The sequence below is a fragment of the Toxotes jaculatrix genome, chromosome 6, assembly GCF_017976425.1.
Source record: "Toxotes jaculatrix isolate fToxJac2 chromosome 6, fToxJac2.pri, whole genome shotgun sequence".
In the NCBI taxonomy this organism is placed as follows: domain Eukaryota; kingdom Metazoa; phylum Chordata; class Actinopteri; family Toxotidae; genus Toxotes; species Toxotes jaculatrix.
The window spans coordinates 15534233-15551757 of record NC_054399.1 but is presented as its reverse complement, the minus strand read 5'-3'; the positions used below and the strand labels follow the sequence as shown (position 1 = coordinate 15551757).

Sequence of the window (17525 nt, the reverse complement as noted above, 5' to 3'; positions counted from 1 at the left end):
GGCCAATCTATTGCCACTGTGTGAATCGTAACTCACTCAGACTCAATGTGGTTTTCATGAAATACATTCGGAGTGCCCTTCCTTCCCAACATGAGAGCGCAAGCTGCACTGGAGTAAGCCCTTTCTAGTTTTGCATCTCTTAAAATCTCCACAGATTAAAACAAAACAAAACAAAACAAAAACAAAAACAAGAACAAGACAAGCCAAAAATATAGTTTACAAAGGAAAATAGATATTTCATCTTTTCTTTAACATGAAAATATCTTCGGAGTATACATCTGGTGTGAAACAGTCAGCATCCACATTGGGCAGAACAGTCCCTGCTCAAAAGCTAGGAAGTCACAAATAAAGTGCCAAGCAACTAGTGGACTAAACATTGCACAAAAACAGGAAAAAAAACAAACAAAAAACCCCGAAATACACTTTACCCAGTCCAGAACCTGACATGATAGGCAACAACAACATAAAACAATCATATCTGATAGTCTTAAAACACACTCCACTTCAGCATAGCTACATCAAAGTCCTGTACATAACATGGGATAAGAATCTGCTCGATGTGTCTATCATGTCATGCAGTTGACTGTGTAACGCAGAAGCTTCAGAAAATTCAAGTCCACATATGCAAACGATCAGTGCCCGTGCCAATCTGCAATTTCTGCAAGACAGAACCTGCTTCTACCATTTTCTCAAGAAAGCCAAAAGGTTGTGCTGAGGGAGAGGAGGGGCTGCATCGACAGCGGGCTCTTTGCGACCGAGAATCGGCCGTTTACACTTGACTCATACGCGGTGAGATGCTACAGCAGGAAGAGGAAAGGAGCGGAACAAGCAACAGTCTGATTCATCACAGGGGGAAAGAGGAGACTGAAGAGCAGAGATAAGAAGCAGCCAGGGGCCAAGAACTCCAAACATCAGGTCATCTGGCAACAGGCTAAAACTAGGACACTGCCACAGAAAATACATTCTTTTATCATTCGTGAAGTAGCATTATACAGAGATGGAGGTAACAGAGCCACTTAACAGGAGTTAACTGTCGCACAGGAGAAACCCATACATGCATCCCTTTAGACTTTGTGATAGTTTTATGTTACACAAATCAAACCTGCGGAGCTATAGAAGGCCGTCATTTAGAGGTTTTGACTGTTAGTTTCGTCATGCATTTTGTTTCAGCTATAGCGTATGTACAAGGTCAGTGTGAATGACTATTATTCGGCAGGATGAAAGAAAAGAAACAGCTCAAATCACTGGCATTACGGACAATGCAACAGTGACTTTTGGCTCAAACACAATATATATCTTATATATATATATATATTTTTTTTTTTTAGGAATAAAACCTTTGGAAACATGTAGAGAATGAGTTCTATACATTTGTTTCAGTGACTGTAAGGAGAAATCAGCTTCTGGTAAAGTGTTGTGCATTTCTGGGCCTTTTTTAGTGGTTTTATTTTTCTTCCTCCTATGAGCACCTGGGCCCATGACAAATATCCGGGTACTTTCAGCAACTACGGTAAAGTGTTTCACTGATCTAAAACATTAAGAGTAGGTCAAGTTTGGCATTAGTTCCTAGAAAGGATTTCTTTCTGAAGCAGCAATTTTGCACCGATGTTCAACAGTCACACAGGAAGAAATTCATTGTAGACGAGGCAGAGATGCATTAAGGTGGAAAGGAATTGTGATAAATGAAGGGATTATCAAGTGATAGGAGAAAAAAAGGCAGGGTGAGTGATTTACACAAAAAAAAAACCCAAACAAAAAAGAAAACCAAAAAAAAAAAAAAAAACACAAATAAAAAAGAATGGCGATTTCAGAGTAAAGCTGGATTTATGATTCTCTGGCACAGAAATGAATTTATAGCTCAGCGTACGATTTCAGTCGTTGATTGTCAAAGCACCGCTGCAACACTCCATGTTCCGTCCTCACTGTATACTACAACTAATCATTTTCTAATTAGGAGCTACAAAGGAGATGCAGCTTAATCTCAAAACACAAATTTGTCCAGTGGCTGAAAAAGCGATGATAACTGAGCTGTGCATTTATCGTCTAGTGAAAGTGGTAATTTCCATTTTCTCCGTTATTTTGTGACAGTCTACAGAGCCCTTGAAATCCTCATGTTTTTCGTATCTGCCCAAGTTAGTATCTTGTGCGCACAAGTAATAATTTAGATAAAAGATTACAAAATACCATCTTTCAGCCTCCATAATACGGCACAGTAAGAGAAATTAACCACTGGTGATTTTGAAGAAGAGATTACTGAAACGTTCTTCAAAAATTCTACATGCTGTCCTCTCTATCAACAGTTTCTACCAACTTCGGCAACATGTCACAAAGAAGCCAAGCTGGCCAAGCTGATGGATCACATTTCTAGCTGTAGCTCCAATGTGTAGTTACATTCTTAAGGAGCTACAAAACCTCTGTCTCCATTGCCACACCATTTCAGAAGTATAAATCCAGCTTAACACCTGGAATGTGCTAAACAATAAAACATCAGGAAGTGGAATTTTTTTTTTCCTTTAAGGGTCTTTTTTTTTGTCTCATTTGCATAGGAATCACAGATCGGGTGAAGGCAAACAAAACCTTTGATGGAGGAGTACAGCAGACCATAAACACTTCAAGTGAAACAAATGGTACAATTGTAGAGGTGTGCAGCAAACTAAACGTGATTCCTTTTTGGGAAAGGGGGTTGGGAACTCTTTCCCAACAGCGCTTTAGGAGAGTAAATGATTGGCACGTCTGTACACAAACATTACAATACACCAAACATGATCCCACAAACCTAAACACAACTCTCTCAGGGAAACTCTGACAAAAGGCAGAAGACTGAAATCTGAAGAGATTTTTTAAAATGTGTCACAGTTTGTATGACACATTTTGGCAAAAGTGACTGTGTCATGGTTGTAGTTAGAGATGATTTCAGTACATACATTTTCAGGCGGAACTTGTGTGAACACTTTTCGGTTGAGAAGGTGACGTAAACAATTTTAAAGTCTTCTACATCCCTGATTGTTTTTGTGTGACCATTTTAGTTGGTCACAACACTGAATGGAGGGAGGGGGGGGCGATCTTGCTACTGGCAAAAGACTGCATAAAAAACTTTAATATCTGAATACACTCATTGTTCATTAAACAGAACCTTTATGTAGCCTTTATGTACTGTTGTGTGATAAAACTATCCTTATATTTATAAGCTCTGAAATTGCAAGACTGTGTCTTATGGATACAACAATTTGAAGGCTATGATACTTTTAAATATCCTAAATATCCATTAAAATCACTATTCACTTTTGTATAGTGATGCTTTTGTTATTGATGACCCTGTGGCTAAAGGTCAGTAGCGCTTTTGTTAGAGCTTCCCTGTCAAGGAGCAAAAAGCCTCCCCATAATTGCACTTCGTCTCAAATACTTTAAACCCATCCTTTAACACTTTTTTAAAGTTTTTTTAGTTTTTTTTTTTTTGCCCCACTTTAAAAAACATCAACAATTTGGCTATAAACTGTACCGCTACAAAATACAGTACATTGATTTGTGAAACCTTACACAACATAACCACAAGTATCACTGATCAAAAGTTAAGTTCCTCTCAAATACAAGAAAATGTTACAATAAGTTACGAAAATACGTTGTCACATTAGACACTTAAGTAGAACAGTAGAATACTCATGTAAGGCAAAATCAGGTGATTTCACAGTGACGACTTAAAAAGATTTTAAGATTTTAGTGTTCTCTGGTTTAAAAACAGACAGCTTCAGTCTGGATGGATATTGGCTTTTCACTGGCAGAAAATGAATTTGGACACGTTTCTCTTGCTTTCTAGTTAAACAGAAATACCTGATGATTTTCTCAGGAAAAAAAAAAAAAAAATTCAAGTGGCATAAAACCAACTCAGTTCTGGAAACTGTGACATTTTGATTTGACCACTGGGCTGCAGCATGGCAACGTCTACCATGTCCCACATCAGAGAATGGCACATCGAACACCAAAGAGCAACTATGGGGAGGTTTTGCACTCCTTCGTTAACCAGGTAGCTTAACAAACACATATATAAATATGCTAATCATTAATAAATTGACACAAATTACATCAGTGCAATTTTACACTATGCCTACAGAGAGCATTTTGGCATCAAATTTAAATTATGAAATGCAATATAAAATCTTTAACCAAATAAATAAATAGAACATATAAATACATAAAGCATCAAAGCATACAGTACATGATGAAAATAACATTTGGTTGTCAAAAATAAAGCTCTGAGTGTGAAACGGAAAGCCGCTAACGGCATGATGGGAATACCGATGATTGCCGGGTACAAGCAAACCGACGGTAGTTCTTTTTTCTTTTTTGTTTGTTTTTGAACACAGCCGTTATGACGGGAACGGTTTAGCCCGATGTCCTAGCAGCTTCCTGCTATGAACAGATATAAACAAAAATATTAAAGTGGATATGAAGAGAAAAAAAAAATTGTCAGATGTGGCATGTAATGGTACACTGTAAACACAGCAGGCTAGCAAAAGCGCTGAGCGACCAATCTCATTCAAAACGACAGCGAGGCCATTCCCGGGCAAGCCACCGGATGTCTTTTTCCCTGTTGTCTTTTGGTGGCTCATCGTTTCAAAGGGCTTGAAGGAGTCGAGGGCGAGGTTGGACAGCTGGATAGCCATGCAACGAGGGAGAGGGTTCATCCTGCCCTTTGTTTCTCTCCATTCACAAGTTAGTGTGTTTTTTTTTTTTTTTCTCTTCTTGTTCTTGGCCACAGTCAGCCTCTAACGTTACAGCCTGTCCATCCTGAAAGTGTCCTCGGTGGCAGGGTCGGTGAGCACCATGTCGGGGTCATTGAGCATGTGCAGTCCATCCAGGGTGAGCGGGTCGATCTTCAGCTCATCCAGAGGAAACTGAGAGTCTGCGTCGAAGCTGACATCACCAACACCGGCCAGAGAGTTGGTCAGCTCTTTGGAGAGGCTTGGAGGAGACTCACCTGTGACTGAGATATGAGACGCAAGTTGAGAAATTTAAAAAGAGATATCTGCATTCCTTACCTCGCAACAGGAACTAGAAACTGGTTCCCAGTATAGGATGCTGGCTATGTTTATTATTTTTGACAGTTTTGACAATAATGTACATAAATATTTTCATTACTTTAATCAAGCTGCTATTTGACACTTGTTTAATTTGCACCAAGAAAACAATAAAAACAAAAAATTACTACACACATTTTCAGTTTAAAGAACTATTAGATGCCATGTGACACCATGTGACACATTTAGAAACTGTTACAAGCCTGCGCATTTGTGCTGCTGCAGGATTAAATATTTAATGAAAACTGCAGTTTGTCCCAAACCAGATTTTCTGTTTGTAACATTAGGCCACAGCTCTGTTGTTTATGATGACACTCCACAGTGTTTACCCCACGCTGATTTATTTGTGGTGCAAAGCCACAATATCAGCATCGACCACTACATATTGATTTTCTACTTTTAGAGAATAAAAAGGCTACCACCAGAAATAGAATCTTAATTCTGTGGGAAGCACTTTGTACCTTCAAAGTATTTGCTGAGATCTCTGAACAGAGCAACAACACTAAAAATAGGTCCAATGGAGCAACAAACACAGGTGAACTGACAATCATGCGGGTTGTATAAAACGGATGATCTAAACCACTTCATTTAGAAGTAAAACCAAAAAGAAGCACCTGTGATGACACTAAAAATTCGTCAGTGTACAGGACAATGCAAATACAGTAGGACAATGCTGGACCAGAAGTTGCTTTGTACCCTGGGATGGATGTTTACAATGGAAAGTTTGAGTTGTATTGTTATTGTTTGCCTTTTCTCTCCCAAATAAATCCGACTAACTGGGGGATTTGTTTTCTATGTGACTGATCATCTGACTGCTCACTGGACATGTTTTTAGCGACGATGTGAGATCTCAGCTTTCACTGTGGTGAGTGCAACGTCATTGTTACAAAAGATGGCATTTACCTTTAAATAAATTCCTACGTATTGTCACTGAACATAAAATCACCTGGAGGAAAGAGCTGTGTTTAAATGAGCCCCATGTGATCGTGGTCAAACTCAGCACAAGTGGAATAAGGTCAAAGTGTGTATAATGGACTGGGCTGGTAAGGCTACCTGTTAGGATGATGTTGGGGATGTTGCCGTGGCTACTGTAGCCGAGCTGCTGAGAGTCCTGTAGGCTGCTCCCAGTGAGGCCCATCATGGCCGCCTGTGTGTAGTTGAGGGTGGAACACTGGTTGTATAGGCTGGTGGAGCTGATGGGGTTCTCGATCATGTTGAATTGCTCCAGCTAGAAAAACCAAAGAATTGGAGCGTGGCGTGAAGTCAGGGACTATCTAAAGAAAACATTTCTGTCACTGCTGCTTATTGTTCTGTGTGTTCTGTGTCACCTGGTGAGAAAGGGCATTGGTCTGCCTCGATGCCAACTGCTGATCATAGAAGGAGTCGCCAAATATACTGCCCACCACAGGGATGTGCTGGAGAAAGAGAAGCAAGCCATAAAATTCAAATGGACTGGCAAGAAAGAATCTACACATAAGACACACACACAAAAAACAGCAGAATTAGTCAGAGGGCAGGTTGGTGGGGCCCACAAGCAGATAGTTCAGCGATGGAAGAACAGAAAACACAAGCAAATCACAAAGTAACACAACTGTCAGACTCAGCGGTGACCAAAGCAAATGGTTTTCATGACTAGAACTGTCGTGGTCAAGAAACAAAAAGAGGAGGTGAATGAAACACTAGGAGAAAAAAAAAATTTGATCTTTAGTGATTTGTTTAGTATTCAAACTTAACACACACCCAATTATGTTAATATGACAAAAAGAAAAAACAAAACAAAACAACACAACTAGTAGGACATGGAATGGGAGTATGTGGTGTGGTTGTTTGTCCTGTTCCTGTGGATAGGACAAACAACAGCGCAGTGATGCGTTGGCCGTGGCATCCATGTTCATGATGACACAAACACAAAACAACTTGTTAAAGGGAAATATCTGGTATCTGTCAACCAAAGGGTTTGTCTCATATTTTAGTTTTAGGACATGATGATCCAACAGCAAAAACATCTATTCAACAGAAATCATCTCAAACACTTCACAGTCAACTTGTGGTTCCACTATGTTATGTAGAATTTTACTTTTACTTACGTTTTTATTTACTTACTGTGTTTATCTTCACTTGGACTAAAAGACAAGTGTTGATGATTTCTGTTGAGATTGAGTTTTTGTGGGAAATGTAGGGGCTCTTTGACCCACATCTCTACAACGAAAGAGGTGAGTAAAGTATGAGAAGACAGCGAGGTAGATAAATACCAGATTTTCCCTTTAAAATTTCCAAAAGCACCACTGAACACAAAGTCAACACTGTGTGACTGGCTTTCTTTTAGTGGTGGAGTCCCAGTTTAATCATTTCCAGCATTAGCCTTTTGGTTACTGATGAGATCAAGGCAACCTTTTTGAGTTCATCCTCTCATATTTCCAAGGCAGCTCACATAAACTAAAACTGTTATTTTCATTTGTTCTGACATCTTTCAGTTTTTGAGAAGGCAACTGCTTTTCTTGATGTGGCCTTTAGCCATGAAGCAGCCTTGCACCTTGAAAAACACTATACACATAAAGTGTATTGTTAAAACACATGCAGGTCTTTTTCCTTTCTGCTAAATGTTTTACTGAAGATGGAATAAAGCTCTGATGATTCTTCCCCAAAGGAGGCAGTGCAACACATGTTGTGTTTGTGTTTATGTAAATAACAGATGTAAAAGTGAGACACAGAGTAGTGCTCCAATGACACAAAATACACAGGAGAATTACTCTGACATAAGGCTAGCTGTGTGCAAGAACACACAACCAATTTGTTAGAAAATGTATTTCAACCAGGTTGAAATTCTTAACCAAAATACAGCTAATATACTGTGTTGGCCCAAATGTAAGAATATGCTTTTTTTCTGGAAATTAGTATGAAAACATGGACGTTGTCTGACATTCAAAGATTCAAATTCAACTACATGTTCATAACATCAGATATTCTTTTTGAATGGAGACAGTGCTGCTGTCTTCTACAGAGAGTGTTGCATTATGGGTCGTTTGTAGCCACAATGTTGCTAGGCTAATAAGTGTTTTCAGGTCGGTTTATAGGGAAACTTTTAGAGTTAGTCAGCCCTAAATGTGTCTTGTCAGTTTAACTCAGTGCAAGACTTAAATTTTCTTACTGTTAGAGAAAATGATTTTGATCACTGAGATACACAAATGTGTTTTATGTATTACTCTAGTTGATATATTTCACTTATACATTTATTTATTTAGAAATCTTTAATCACTTCTTAATTACCACAAAAATAATGTAAAATAATGTACTTTTGTACATTATTTTATACATTATTTTATATTTTATTCTTGGTAACAAATGGCCAGGGCCTCCATCAACAAACTATCGCCATGTTGTCATGCACACAGTGAACAGTGACAGCGGTGATGAAGAAATGAGTTATGCAGCTGCTGACACCATGAGTGGTTAACTATTGATAGAGAAATGAAAAGCAGCCTAACTCATCTACAATTAGCTTTCCCCCAGGCGCAAAGCCCTTCCCCAAACAGCAGCTAGCTCGGTGGGTGGGCCCTTACTTGAGGCGAGCCGCCGGGGGAGAAGCCTTGATTGGAGACTGGGGAGGTTGGAGACTGAGTGGCTGGTGAGCCAGTCTGATTGCGATACTGTTGGAGGGAAGAGGGTTAGCTAGCACTAAGCTTCATGCCTGTCATACACAAATCTCAAAGGATGGGCTGTGAGAGGGCATCAGCCAAGGATCTGCTCAGTATGAGTAGTGTGGATACGGAGTACGTGGGAAATGTTACCAATCATCACCAGACAGACTGTGGGACAACTCTGTGTGAAAATGTGACTGCAGAATAGCAACATCTGTTAATCCAACTGTAGTTAAATGTTACAGGTAAAGTGACTGTTGTGTTACTGAGAGGTGTCAAAGGTGTATTTGTGTTTCTTATAAGTTTCTATCGGCCAATTTCTTGCTTTAGATGTACACACAGCCTTTTAACCTCCACAAAATGTGAGAAAAATACAGAAAATGCTAAGTGACAAACAGTGATTTGTCAGTTTTAAATGACCTGTAAGTATCTTCCAGAAAATCACACATCTAATAAAAATATCTGATAGTCAAGAATAAAGATGAAGATATTTACTGGGCAGAACCTTAAAAATGGTCCCAGTCATTTCATCAGGCTGTTTGTTATCTCTGCTTCCACCTTCTGACTAGATTTCCTGGCTCCTTACCGAGCTGATGCTGATGCTGGCGGTGGTCTGGCTCTGGCTGTCTGGGGAGGGGCTGCTGGCAGTGGCAGTAGGTGTACCAGTGGAGGCCGGAGTTGGCAAGGCGATGAGCTGGATGCCCTGCGGCAGGGCCTGCTGCTGCTTCTGCAGGTCGCTGAGCAGCTGAGCCTGGGCCTGAGCCGTCAGCTGGTTGAACAGGGGGTACTGGGCGAGCTGCTGCTCCAGGGTCAATGACTCTGTTGGAGCGACCTGAGGAGAGACGAACACAGAGACTCTGCTTAGGCTGGTCCAATCACGTGTGTTTTATTTTAACTGGGGGGGTTATTTGTGTGCAATTTCAGCTCTTCATTTCTAGAGTCAAAGTGCTTTATGTCAGTTTTAAGCTTAAGTTGGTCCTGCAGATCTTTACCTGTGTGATGTTTACAGGTGAGGACAGGGTGGGCGAGAGCTGCTGCGGAGACTGTTGGAGATGGAGGTCAGAGGTGAGGGTGAGCGGCACCACAGGAGGTTGCCGGCGCTGTGCCGTTACAGTCATGGTAGGCTGAGAGGAGGTGGGGATCCCTGGGTAGGAAAGAAATACACAAGTAAACACAAATGATGTCTTTGAATCCAACTCCAACCCCACTATCTGATGTAAACTGAAAACACACACAGCAACAACCAGTAATTTCAATAGGAAGACTGACACAGATGACTGCATCCATGGAAAGAACTTCAGCGAAGCTCAAATAAATAAATAACAAATGCATTAAAAATCAAAAATACATTTTTTTTTCTGTCTTTTAAGATGAAAAAATGAACTATTTAAAGGCTGCTAGATTATTAGGACTGCAACTAATGATTATGTTCCTTCTGATCTCTATGATTAATCTACTGATTATTTTCTCAATTAATCAATCAATTAGTTGCTTGGTCTATAAATTGTCCGAAAATGGTGAAAAAAAAAAAAACCCATCACTATTTCAAACAACCCATATGACATCTTCAAATAACTTTTTTTTTTGTCTGTCCAAGATATTCAGTTTACTGTTAAGTACAACAAAGAAATTACTTTGTTTAAAGATATTTGAGAAGCTGAACCAAGAGAACACTGGAATTTTTTTCTTAAAATGTGACTCAATGATTAACGGACTATTAAAATAGTTGCTTAATTAATCGATTGACTAATTGTTTCAGCTATACTCAAAATAAACAAAACCTGGATGAATGTGTGCAGTCAAGATGTTTCTAAGTATGTGTGGGATGCACAACAGTCTGACAGTTGAAATGCATGTGACCAAGATGTAAGTCCCTGTGTTTTTGTACAACTCTTCCACGGTTCTTTAGGTTTTTCCATGTTGAGTATTCAAATACAAGAGGATGTGACTAATTGATACTGTTGAGCCAAACTGATCATCAGCTCAGAAAAGCAGAGCCATCGGAAATGATGAAAAGGGAGCCAGAAGCCTGCTGATCCAGACTCAGCGCTGCAACACTGCCAACGCTGCATGTGTTTTCACTGGAGGTGGCAGATATGAGCGTAGAATAGCATCTTGTTACTTTCTGGCATTTTGAGAATATTGCTGACATATTTTTGAGCTTTGTTTCACAAACTGCTATATAATAAAATGACTTAAATGCATGTAATCATGTTACAGTGCCGACTCTTGACTTTGATACCATCTGCTTTTTACTTTGTGGCTGTTTCAAGCTAAAATATTGTGCTTACTATCCAGTTCCACTGAAATTAAAACTAAAACAAAAAACTACATCATGTTTTTTGTGCTTTAACAGTGCTCATAATAAATTTTTGTAATCTTGTGGAAGGTATACAAAAACAAAGCGAAGGAAAACGCTTTGCCAACTTTAACTCCTCAACCTCAGCATTTAATGGACATGAATAAATGGTGGTTACCATGGCTGGCAGCGCTGATGCCCAGGTGGGTGAGGTTGGTGGTCAGGCTGCCCGTGCTGTTGGATGAGCTGAGGGAGGGGAAGGCCACGGTGTCCTCGGGGTCCAGTGGGGTCGACAGCGGAGGAGGGAACTGGATGTTGGTTAGATCAGGCAGGGAACCGCCGGTGTTGTGTGCAGCTGGGAGCACCGACGGGTTCAATTCCTGGTCTGGTGATGGGAATATACTAAAAAAAAAAAAAACCAACTCAAATTCAGTCATGAGAAACGTTTTTTTTTTTTTTTTTTTCTGTGACACTATACAAGCACTAGATTTTAACCTACAAACACAGATGCCAATACTTTTTGATTAAAAACACCAATACTTCATGCTGTAATTAAATATCTTGGGGCCAATAACATTTTAACAAAAATAAAACAACTAAACAACTAAAGCCAGCCTAAAGAGCTGTTGATTGGTACCTGCCTGTGTATTATACTGTCTTTTAATTAATTTGCAAGTGACATTTCTGTCTGTTGGCATTCACGTCCCACTAGAGACCCAGTGATCAAGTGCCTTTCCGGCATGTTTCCAGTGTACCGAGACCAGCGGTCTTGTATCAGTGCATGATTCCTTTATGGCTGTGTGACTGACAGGCTGCTATGACTTAATAACACAATAACTCACTTGATTCCCGGGACATCACACGTGTTGGGCTTTGATGCATCATCCTGAGAAGAAAACGTAATCATGAGCCTCAAATCTTGCATCATAACAAGTGTACAACCTTGGAGCCCTTCCCTCTCCCATCAGTACCTCCTTATCATTCCACAACTGTTTCTGTGCATCCTTGTCTGCGTTTGACTCTGAATTCTCCGTCCCAGGCACTGTTAGCAGCAGTACTAATTAGTAAAACAGCAAGAGACAGTTGCTCGCTATGACAAAATACATAACAATTCAAATCAGTGCAATAAATGAGTCATCAATATCCCACCCAGTCATGCAGAACATAGTGCTATGCGCTAGATTCCCGAGTCTCTAAAAATAGCAAGGTGACCATCAGACAGACTGAGTGGATGCCAGCCAATCTTGGCTTCATTATAGCGGAGCCTCACACATAAAAAGACATAATCCATGGATAATCAGTGAATTATTGATCCTCTTCTCTAGATCATCCCGAGTCAGCTTCATTCAGAGCTGTTACTTCTCTACGGACAGATGAATACTTTATCCTACAACCGTAAGTAGTTCTTTGCCAAAGATCAGTATCCATTTACTTCATAAATATTTCACTAAGAGTCTAGATCCACTTCTTTGTGACATCAACCCTTCTGTGTGATTTAAGGTTTGCTACCTGCATTGGCACATCAATAAATAAAAGCGTCTTTGTCTTTGTAACTGGATCTTCCTTTACCTCGTTTAGGCTGCAGCTCCTGTGATCCCCCTGCAAAAACCTCCTGGGGCTTTGGATTCATGGTGCTCTGGTGTAAGGCAGAGTCCGAATTTGTCCTGTATGTGTTAGAAAGATCAGATGTCAGCAAAATCACTGCCAAATCCCCAGCGAGGGCACTGAGCCAATTCTTCAGCATCATGCCCATGAAGAATCCCACACAGTCACAAACACTTCTTTACCATCATTCGGAAAAACGTGTGGTCTTCTTTGTGTTGGTTCGAAATTTTGTATCGACACAGATGCACAGAGTCATGTAATTTGATTTTTGCAGCTGAGCTGTGTCCAGTTTTGTGCCCTAGTTATCATTTTGGCAAAAGGACAAGGGGAGGTAGCTTACCTTCTCCAGCTAGTGTCTGGTGGTGGGGAGAGGTAAACTGAGCTGTAAGGACAGCTGTCAATGTGAATTTAGTTAAGGCTCATAAAGTAGACTGGATGAAAAATGTATCTCAGCTAATCCATACTTTCATGCCCATTGGCTGATTCAACTTAACAGACCTGACTGTATACACAAGTGTTACTGGGATCCAATTACTTTCAAAAGGGCTTCACCCAGTGTCTTGTTATCTAATGGTGGAACATAATTCTAAGAATAATCCTGTCAACAGGAGTGCAAAAACACAACGTCTCGTATTGTATCATTCAATATCACCTCACTCTTTCATAAAAATTTGCAGCACTGCAGCACTGAGATGATATCCCATTATCACCACAACACATTGTTTTTTGTCATGTTAGGACTACATATAATGCTGAGAAAACACTCCAAATGGATCAGGAAAATATCCATTGCTTCACTCCGGACAAATCATTTTGTATGCGATCTGTCCTGTTTAACACACCCTGTGAACCAAAATGATTCCAGTGTAATTTTTCTAATATGCAATACAATTACACTCCTTACTTACTTATGTTAGCTAAACTATGCTAATCAAGTCTCGTCCATCGGGCTACCATAAATAAAAAGCCAGAGCTGGGAGATCCTCCCACATAGTTTACATTCCGCCTCAAGTGTATCTGTCATTCCAACTTCAAACCCCACTGTGATAAAGTAGCATCTGGCTGCAGACTCAAACCAACCCAAACCCTAACATCCTCATCAGCACACCTCTTAAAACAAAGGATATTTGGCGTCCATGTTTGTCAACTGACAGCGGCCGGCGGTGAGGAGATGTGATGCGATTCCGGTCACGGTAAACACGTTCCACCAGCCCGTGGTGCCTGGTTGTCCGACTTGTATCCAGCACAGAGTTCTAGAGTGAGCACACCAAGTGAATGAGGCCAGAAAAAACACTTACTCGTGCAACAAAACGAAGTATACTATAATGTACTTAGGATTAATGGTGCAAATGTGTTCATTTCAAAATGAGTCAAGCCATGGGCCCCCCATACTGATGCTCGAGTTGGCAAATGTTTTTAAAGATGGAAAGCCATGACAAGCAATGATATACTTTAAAATTTAGGAACCAAATCAAGTGGTATGCATTGTAGTCCACTTCATGCTTCCTTTCATTCCTGAACCAAGATTAAACCTTGTCGGACCTTGCAGCGTTGACCAGCAGGTCATTTCTGAACACTTTACTGCCGTCATAACCTGGGCGAAGCCTGCAGACTTTCTTAAATTGCTTTATGAAGAAGTCACTGTTTTGAGCCAATCTTTCACCAATACTGCAAGGTAACTGCAACCTCTGTATGTCCAATATTATCGCCAACAGCTAAGAAACGTACACTGGTTGAGAACAAACCTTTGATTTACCAGCCAAGAGGCTAAGGGCTCACCTGAAAAGGCAGGTCAATGTTGCCATTTCCAATCTGATTGACATTGGGCAGTGAGCCTCCATAGTACTGTCCACGATTCTGCCCTAGTTGCAAATACTGGGTCTTCTGTAACTGCAACTGTGCAAAGTAAAATTGCATGAAAGCATGAGTGAATGACTGATCTGATTCACAAAAAAAGTGACGCTAAAAATGAATGATGCCTGCCAGTCCACAGAGGTGAAATGAACGATTAATGAATCCATTAAATGACAGATGAAATATGATGAGACAGGCAGATGTGGCTGTTTCATGAACAATCAAAGGGCAGACAACATCTTTTCATAGCAAACAAAAATCACATCAGTTGATGTGAATGACACCAGACTGACAGCTGGTGTAATTACAATCAGACTATTACATCAGCCACACGTCTTAATACAAAAATCCGACACAAAAGCCATGTATGTTATTACAAAAACACTGTGATGGAAGGTCTCCTATATCGATAATGAACTGCAGTGAGACTGACCTGAACAAATGCAATGGACTGATGTTTGGGTGATAACACAAAGAAATCTGGCAGGGACCACAAATCTGAGAAGTTTAATTTAATTCTTCTCCATGCAGTAAATGACAGTACAGCTCAGGTTGACACCGACGCAGCATGTGGTAAATGGGCATCATTTCCAGCAATAGGGCCGACAATTAGCCCAAACATTTCCTGGCATTAAGATGTTCCTTCTTTTGTGGTAAATTGAACTGAACCAATTACTTGATTAACGGAAAGACTGAAAATTGGCAACAGTTTTGAGAACTGAGTGATTGTGTCAGTTATCTAAGTAAAAAAAAAAAGAAAGAAAAGAAAAACGTTCTCTTGTTTCAGCTTCTAAAATAAGATTTGCTTTGAATTTTTAACCAATTGTCATTGGACTATGATAGATCTGGTTTTGTTGGAGGAGATTCTAATGGGCATCTTTCACAATTATCTAATACTTTACAGAGTAAACTAGGGTTGCAACTGAATTATTTAAATTATCAATTAATCTTAATAGATAGACAACTTATGACAATGTGTCTGAGCCCAAAGTGATGTCTAAAAATTGCTTGTATAAAGCAGAATAAAACAGCAAACACTTTAGAAGCTGGAACCAGCGTCAAAATGTTTGGCATTTTTGCCTAAAAAGGTACTTCAATGATTAATTAATGATAAAACTCATTATTTTTCTGTCAAAGGATTAACTGATTAATCAATTAATGGTTTCAGCTCTAAACTAAACAACTGCTTGGGATCATTATCAGCAGGTTAATCAATAATAAAGCTGGAACAACTAGTCGATCAGTCAACTGACAGAAAAATAATTGGTGGGTATTTGGAGTGGAGTGTTGGTCAACAAGAAAATTGAATACATCGTGTGGGAAATTCTGAAGAGCAATTTTCTGACAATTTAAAACATAATGGTTAGTTGCAGCCCTGGTGGTTCACTCAACTGTTTACCATTGCTGCAAGAAAGTTGTCAAAGTTACCCTGACTTAACGTTAATGTAACCTAACTAAACTGTTAGAGACAGTATAACAGAAATGTGTGTCCCGTACAGCTGACTGTTTTCCACAAGTCTACTGTTTGCTTTTTGTTAACAAATAGCTAACAGGGTACCGAGCTAATGTAACGCTTAACGTTAAGCTAATAGTGGCTTATGAACGGAGAGGGAAAAATGGTTATAGCGTCTGATCTCTCTTAGAGATCCTATTTAAGTTTCTAGCAGCTGACTTTCCTAACATGTTATTATCCAAAGATTTACACGTCAGCCGATATGTTTGCTAATGACATGTCAGGTTCTTAAACCAGCCACAGATCAGAAGAGCACAGGTGCACATTATTCAGACTAGATGAGCTAGTTAACGCTGCACACGTTGTACCCTGAACAAGGCCAGGGTGTTATTTACAGGCAGAGTGAATACATGATTTTGTGTTGTTGCACCGGTGCAGCTAACATTGAGGATGTCAATATTAACTTTAGCTATTTTAGCATCCCAACGTCCAGATTTATATCCGCAGCGTTCGTTAGCTGCAAAAAAACAGCGATGCAACAAAATGTAAACAGCCGTGGGTGTGAGGGTCTTACCCGTGCAGCTCTGGTGATGTTCAGGTCTTTCATCACTTCTTCAAACGCGGCAGTCTCCTCCGCCTGTTTCTGATTATGCAAAGCGATTTTTTCGCTAAATTTGCGAGGATTGTTAGAGGACGCCATCTTTCCCTCTTCTTCTCAATGGAAATACGCACCACCCCGTGGCCTCGTGGTGTCGTCATCACGCACGGTCAGCTTGTCTGTTATGTTGCCTTTTGCTTCTGCAGCTGTTGCCAGTAACCCAGGGGCTGAAGCTGGGCGAGTCTCCAGTGAAATAGGATCAACATGGCTGGATTCACCCCCTGACGATACCCGGGGCAAATATTTATTCTTGGCCCCCACTATACATGGCAGTTGTATTATTTCCTGAGGCATCCAGAAACAAGCTAGTACTCTGGAGCAGAAACGATCCATTGATAAATCAGTTATTTCGTTGACAGAAAATCAAATGACAACAATTTTGAGAACTGATTAATTGTTTAAGCAAAAAATGTCAAAAACATTAGTGGTACCAACTTCTCATATGTTAAAATGGCACTGTTGCAGAGCCTGGAACACCCTGGTGTTCTGTTATTTAATGTACATACCATATAACTGTAAACACTCCTGTTTTGATTTGGGACAGGGGCCTTAGTTGCATGGCATACATCTCTCTTTCTGTCCCCATATGTACTGTCTATCTCTCACGCCATCAACATCTAATTAAGGCAAAATGCCAAAAAAAATCTTAAAAAAATTGCAAAGCCAAAATCTGATTCCTAAAGCAGTACTAGTGCGGCTAATGTTGTCTGGTTGTAAAAAAGGAATGAAGGATGTATAAAATCCTTGAATATGTTTGGTGGGGAGGATGAGTGACAAATGGGACAAAAATCCATGTACTGTACATAGGGCATGGGCAAAAGGAATTTCCTAAAGAATAATAAATAAAACTGACTTATAAAATTAACAAAATTATAACAAAAAAAAAACAGGTTTAAATTAACTAATGTACGCTAGAGATCGCAAATGCATATTGAACAGAGCT

The 17525-nt window shown here is 39.9% G+C and overlaps 1 protein-coding gene across 3 annotated transcripts; it reads right to left on the bottom strand.

Moving 5' to 3' along the window:
• Window positions 1–233: 233 nt before the first annotated feature.
• On the bottom strand, window positions 234–16630 carry crtc1b (CREB regulated transcription coactivator 1b). Of its 3 annotated transcripts, none has more exons than XM_041040805.1 (14): window positions 16499–16630; window positions 14397–14513; window positions 13745–13870; window positions 12958–13019; window positions 12582–12676; window positions 11984–12069; window positions 11855–11898; window positions 11191–11414; window positions 9706–9857; window positions 9300–9545; window positions 8636–8722; window positions 6404–6490; window positions 6129–6303; window positions 234–4981 (listed from the first exon to the last, which is right to left on the bottom strand). In XM_041040805.1, the coding sequence occupies exons 1-14, from the start codon at window positions 16622–16624 to the stop codon at window positions 4770–4772; spliced, it is 1839 nt and encodes a 612-aa protein (XP_040896739.1). In that variant the 5' UTR covers window positions 16625–16630; the 3' UTR covers window positions 234–4769. The 3 variants fall into 3 exon arrangements, with proteins under 3 accessions (XP_040896739.1, XP_040896740.1, XP_040896743.1); XM_041040806.1 differs by having other exon boundaries at window positions 11984–12054; XM_041040809.1 differs by lacking the exon at window positions 8636–8722.
• Between the last annotated feature and the right edge of the window lie 895 nt (window positions 16631–17525).